We start from the raw sequence: 6,599 nt of genomic DNA, 5'->3' as shown, positions 1-6,599 counted from the left end.
AAAAATGTTTAGTTCCGTTTTTTTTTTATTAAAAAAATACTGCATTTTTTTAAAAATAACAAACTATAATACCCTCTATTTGGAGCACTTTTAGAAAATGAACCAGTAATCCAATCTCTGGCACTAATGGCTACCGCAAGCTCGCTGTGGCAATAACCAGCTAACGGGCACGTAATAAATTAGTACTCCACTTGTAATCTAGCCCTCTTTATCTTGCATTTGTTTTGGTGTAGAATGTCCCTTTAAAGGGGTAATGTCAGTCAATGGTATCTATCTCACAAGAATGCTGCTAATATTTGTAATGGGCTAACACACAGCTATAAATAAAAAATATTACAAAAAAAGCTGTTTGATGGTTTTAGGAATAATAATATTTTTTTACTACCTTACTATATTTGCAATAAACTTTAATTTATTAATAAACAAGCACAGCATGTTTAAAATTTTTTGAAAGGAATTCCATAGGAATCTGTTTAAAATATAAATAAACATTTAAAAATACATTAAATATACATTAAAAAATTATACACTTTTTCATTATATAAATATTGTTTTAAATAAATATATTGCAACAAATATTGCTGCAAAAAACCCGATTCATTTTAACAACGTTTGCAAAAAAAAAAAGTTTACATTTCATGTCTATAATTTACTCTGTGTTTATCTAAGAATATACAGTATGTACTGTCCCTACATTATGTGTTGGATAATGGGTCTGACACAAGTGCAGCCAACAGTAACTATCTTCTTTTCCAATTTAAAGTTGTAGTTGCATCCTCTGAGCTCCCGACGCAGGACCAGCATCTCCTGTCTGATGGGGATAGAACTCATAGTGAAGTCTATGTTACCCTCAGAATCCAAACATCCATCATGCTGGCATTTAGCTTCTGCGATGACATGGGGGTATCTGTTCTGATCAATATCAAGGCTGTAGGATAAAACAGAAAATATATTATTATTATTATTACTTATTTATAATGCGCCAACAGATTCCGCAGCTCTGTCCATCGGTACAAAGATAAAAATACAACGGTGAAACATTACAATATAAGACAAAATTTAACAGACAAATACAGGGAAATTGAGGGCCCTATTCCTGTGGGAATTTACAATCTAGGTGGGTAGGAGGATGGGAAACAGGAGTTGGAGACTGCAAAGCTGAGAATGATGTTAGTGCAGAGTTAGGTGAGGGCAACTATTAGGCAAGTGCAGGGCCGGACTGAAAATAAAAAGCAGCCCTGGAAAATATGAAGACCAGCCCTATTTTCCGTTGAGTCGGTAGAATTCACAGGCCCCATTTTTCTTAAAGATGATTACTGGGATACTCCTTCCCCAATATTTTTTTCAGAATTAAATTATATTAATTTGCATTAAATAAAAATTCCAGATTGTTGTTATATAAGCACCCTACAACCCAATTGCAGCCATTAATCTCCCCTTTAATTTGTAGCTTCCCAGCCCCAACTGCTGCAACCCACCGGGAAATCTCCTGGTATCCTGGTAGGCCAATCCGGCCCTGGGCAAGTGGAATTAATTTGTTACTGGTTTGGGTGATAGGTTTCTCTAAAAGCTTGAGGAAGTGCGTTCCAGAGGGTTGGTACCGCATGATAGAAGTCCTGCAGCCTAGCATGGGAGGAGGTGATGGTAGAGGATGTAAGGAGATTGTCATTGTTGGATCTTAGGGGGAATTCTGGAATATATTTGTTGATGAGGGAGGACAGGTAGGGTGGGGCATTATTGGTGAGGGCTTTGTATGTCAGGGTGAGAATATTTAATTCTGCTGTGAATGGTTGAACCAGTGAAAGGACTCACAGAGCGGTGCAGGTACAGAGTGTCGGGATAGGTGGATTAGTCTGGCAGAGGCATTTATGATGAATTGAAGGGGAGAGAGGGAGGCCAGTTATTAGGTTACTACAGTAGTCAAGTCGGGAAATTACCAGGGAGTGGATTATCTGTTTAGGAGTTTCAACGTTCAGAAACGGGCGAATTTTGGAGATATTGTGTAGATGGTTGCAGCAGGATGAAGAGAGCAATTGGATGTGGGGCATGACAGACAGATTTGAGTCAAGTGTGACTCCAAGGCAACGGACTTGGGGTGATGGGGAGATAGTGGTGCCAGCAACAGTGATAGAAAAGTTAGAAACTAGAGTAGAATTAGAGGGGGGACTAGTAGTAGCTCGGTCTTGGACATGTTTATTTTTAGGTGATGAGAGGCCATCCAAGAAGAAATGCCAGATAAGCAGTCGCTGATATGAGAATTGACAGGAGAGAGTGCAGGGGTGGATAGATAGTTCTGGAAATCATCAGCATAGAGGTGATAGTTAAAGCCATATCTGTTGATAAGTTTACCCAGTGAAGAAGTGTAAATAGAGAAGAGTAGAGGACCCAGAACAGAGCCTTGAGGTACTCCAACAGACAAGTCAATGGACAGGAGGAGTCACCAGCAAAAGAGACAAAGAAGGACCTGTTAGAGATATAAGAGTGAATCCAGGAGAGGACAGTGTAACAGACCCCAAGAGAGCTGAGAGCCCGTAGGAGGAGGGGATGGTCAATGGTGTCAAAGGCAGCAGAGAGGTCAAGTAAGATGAGTATAGAGTAGTAGCCATTGTTTGTAGCAGAAGGGAAATCGTTAGTATCCTTGGTGTCAAATATGGCCTGGCCCTTTAAGGTTTAGTTACCTTTTTTTCCCAACTGCCTATTTAAGCCCGCCTCTTGCACTCACACAGTGCTTGGTATTTTTATTTTGGCTGTTGCCTTATTGTGCTCCTAAGCCTTTCTTCAGTTCAGGATTGAACTTTCTACTTATACTGAACCTTTTGTGCTTTAAACCTTCCTAGAGAGGAATCTGTCAACTGTATTACATGTTCCTAATTGAATATAATTGTTTCTGAACTTTGCTCTCTATTCAGCTTCTGTTACTAGCTCCTTGTCAGCTGTAGCTGATTCAAAGACCTTATCCGGATCCTCTCCCAGGCTTGAGTACATCCAAGGTATTTGCCCTTTTGCTCTTTTGTCTTCCTCAAAATTTGCATTTACCTTATGTGTATCAAAGCCTGTCTCACGGATCCACTTCCTACCTGACACTCCATTCAAGATATATGCAGATCCGTCATCTCTCCTCCATAGTGAGTTCACATCACATGACCGGACTCTCAGTTACAAGCTGCCATTGCAGAGAAAAACTGCTACTTTGTTTCTGATCGTAATTCACTCAAGTAACACCATAACTGTGAGTTGTACCATCTGGCAGATAAGTTAGTTACTTTGTAGATGCAAGTAACCGCTCTGTTTCCTGCTTAACCCTGTGTTGTACTTGTGCCTGAAGAATCCTGTCTTTTCAGTATTGTTATATGTACTGCTTATTTTTACTACTGATTCTGTTGCCATACCTACTAAAGCAGTGCAAAACTGGTCTTGTGTTAAAAACATAAACAGTCTATGATCAAAACTCCTGATTCCTTTTACCAATTAGAGGAAACTCTGTGTGAGACTGTTATATAAATACTTTCTGACATTCTAATTATATGTAAGTACTAAGGCATAGCACTTGGGAAGGGCAGTCTCAGTTGAGTATTGGGGACAGAAACCCGATTGCAGGGGTCAATCAATAAATTGGAGGACAGGAAGTGGTTTAGGTGATTGAAAACTAGTTATTCACAGACTTTGAAGCTAGCGGAAGCAGTGATATGGGGCGGTAGTTTGCAGGAGAATTAGGGTTGAGGGAGGGTTTTTTGAGGATGGGGGTTACCTTTGCATTTTTGAAGGAAGATGGGAATGAACCGGTAGAAACGGATAGGTTGAATATGTGAGTAAGAGTTGGAGTGAGGGGGGAAGACACAGAAGGTATTAGATGTTAACGAATACGTTCAAGTGGTTCAAGGTAGTGAGGTTTGAGGAAGACAATAAGGAACCCACTTCATTCTCAGTGGTTGGGGGAGGGTGCAGAGAGTGACAGATGGAATGACTAGGGGTGAAGATGGAAGATTGCAGGCTTGTGTTGGGATGTTTCTTTGGATGGTAAGTGTTTTATTGAAAAATTAGTCTGCCAGGTCTTGAGCACTAAAGGCAGATGAAGGAGGTGGTGCAGGTGGATAGAGGAGAGATTTGAAAATGGAGAAGAGTCATTTAGGGTTTGAGGAGTGAGAAGATATAAGATAAGAGAAGTAGGTTTGCTTAGCTAAGTGAAGAGCAGAGGTGTAAGAATGAAGAATAAACTTATAGTGGATAAAAATCAGGTTCAGAGCCGGGTTTCCTCCAGGCACGTTCAACAGTGCGGGAGCATTTTTGTAAGTGGCATGTTTGCTGAGAGTGCCAGGGCTGGAGCTCACGATGAGGGGCTTTGCGTAGTTGGGGAGGAGCAAGAGTGTCAAGTGCAGAGGAGAGAGTATTGTTATAGTGGGTTGTAGCAAGGTCAGGGCAGAATATAGTGGAAGTGTGGGGGGAAGGGATTTTTTAAAAAGGTTGGAAAGTTGTAGAAGATCCACAGTGTGCAGATTTCTACAGGTGTGGGGGCAAGGGGGAGAAGTAGGTTTAGCCTGTATATTAAGATTATAGGTGTGCAGATGGTGGTCTGAGATGGGAAATGGGCGACAGGTGACATCAGAGAGAGAGCAGAGATAGGAGAGTACCAGATCAATAGAGTGTCCATTGCGGCATTTTGGAATAGAGTGTATTGTGAAAGATTGAAGGAGCTAGTAAATAATGAGTGAAGTTTAGAGTCAGCAGTGGCAGTTGGGTTATCAATGGGGATGTTGAGCTCCCCTAGAATTAGAGTAGCTGTATTTGTAGAGAGAAAATGAGGAAGCCAGGCAGCAAAGTTGTCAAGGAATTAGAAGGTTGGTCCAGGGGGGAAATAGATAACTGCCACTCTGAGAGAGATATTACATAACATGGGGTAGATTTATCAAGCAGCAGATGATGCAATCTACCCCCAAAGTTTCAGGTCCACCTGAAACTTAAGTTAAGAAGTCTGAGCTGGCGGACAACGGATCATGTCCTCCCGACAGTTGATAAATCTATCCCTATGTATCCTTTGTACCTAGCTGGGACCCTGTAGAACAGTAATTTACATACATAATTCTAGGTCAAAATGCCTCCAATGCAATAACCCCCACACATGAATTATGCTCTGAATAGAAACCAATGTTATGCAGACACACACCCGTGTTTATATATTAATGTATGTATACATATTCAAGTTACATATAAAAGTTAAATTATTAATGCTATAAAAAAAAATATTTTAATGAAATACAAATATATAGTCTAAAAAATAGAGTGCTGGGTGAGTGAGTGCTGGGTTTTCTCTGTGTGTTATATATATTATTTATTTATTTTTTAATTACAATAACCATAAATTAATTAATTAAAATTATAATTGTTTCATGAACAGAAAATATATTAATTTTACCTGTAATCCCAGGGTGAGGAGGAGCGCTTTCTGATGTCATTTGCTACATTCTGGACTTGTCCGCTGATATTCAGGCTGACCCGCACTACTGGTGGAAATGCCATACTTCTGGGTGGGCATCCTTTGTTGAGATGATGCAGATCTACACCATAGACAGACACTGTTATACTGGCTCCCAGCATAACCAGTAACAATGGGATGTGAAACTGAAAGAAAGAAGGAAATACATTAGCATTGTCCAGCTCTCTATAATTCCTATTATGAGTTTATTAATACAAAATTATAAGTAAAAGGAAAAAAGTGTTTTAGTCCTTGAAATATTTATATTAACGGGACACTATTAAATTTAAAATGATTAATACATTAAACATCCACATGTAGTATATGAAGTCACATGTTAGTATATGAATATAGATGCCATAATAATAATAATCATAATAAAAATTAAACAAAATTCATATTTACATATTTAGCAATTATTGCCTTTAAAAAAACTGTTTATCAACATAGACAGAGGTGGATAGATAGAGAACTAGACATAGACAGATAGATAGACAACATAAAGATAAACAGAGAGACAGACAGATAGCTAGAAAGATAGATAGATAGATAGATAGATAGATAGATAGATAGATAGATATCATTATTTTATTCAGAGAAAACTGAGGAATCAATATCACAAGATACTTTATCCTCAACTTGGATTGCAGTTTGATATTTTGTTATTCAATACAAGAATATAACTACTGTCGTACATACACATCAGTGTGTCATTTCAGAATCTGTCTGACGTTACATAGAATACAGTAATATTAATACTTACCATTGTTAGCAAACTCATTGTGCGCCTCGTGCTCCTTCTCTATGTGATGAAAGAATTGCAGGTGAGTGTTGTGAGATGCTTGTGTCCTGACCCATTATTTTATAGGGACCTCTGCTTGCACAGGGGTTTCCACTGGTATCTGTAATGTGTGATTGCATTGTAATGAGGATTTCCTCTGTGATTTTTTCTTCTTCTTTAAAATAGAACTATGTCATAGTCCGTCGTCAAATGAGAGGAAAATATGAGGTTGTAAATCAGACACATTTATTCTTCCTGCACCTATACAACAAGTTTTAGATTAATGAAGTCAGATATTAATAGCAACAGAACTAGGAAAAATGTTATGCAAATATCTTTGCTAGTAGT

General features: G+C 38.8%; 1 protein-coding gene across 1 annotated transcript; it reads right to left on the bottom strand.

Annotated features, from left to right (window-relative positions):
- Nucleotides 1–690: 690 nt before the first annotated feature.
- On the bottom strand, nucleotides 691–6,251 carry LOC128656917 (interleukin-17F-like). The gene is made up of 3 exons (XM_053711091.1): nucleotides 6,234–6,251; nucleotides 5,411–5,616; nucleotides 691–928 (listed from the first exon to the last, which is right to left on the bottom strand). The coding sequence occupies exons 1-3, from the start codon at nucleotides 6,249–6,251 to the stop codon at nucleotides 691–693; spliced, it is 462 nt and encodes a 153-aa protein (XP_053567066.1).
- Between the last annotated feature and the right edge of the window lie 348 nt (nucleotides 6,252–6,599).

This window comes from Bombina bombina, chromosome 4 (genome assembly GCF_027579735.1).
Source record: "Bombina bombina isolate aBomBom1 chromosome 4, aBomBom1.pri, whole genome shotgun sequence".
In the NCBI taxonomy this organism is placed as follows: domain Eukaryota; kingdom Metazoa; phylum Chordata; class Amphibia; order Anura; family Bombinatoridae; genus Bombina; species Bombina bombina.
This window is presented reverse-complemented; position numbering and strand designations above follow the sequence as displayed.

Bases quoted from the DNA above. Each gene is read 5' to 3' on its own strand.
- LOC128656917 (XM_053711091.1), bottom strand. The intron at 929-5,410 runs GTAAAATTAATA...TTTATCCTACAG, and splicing joins TCCTCACCCTGGGATTACAG to CCTTGATATTGATCAGAACA.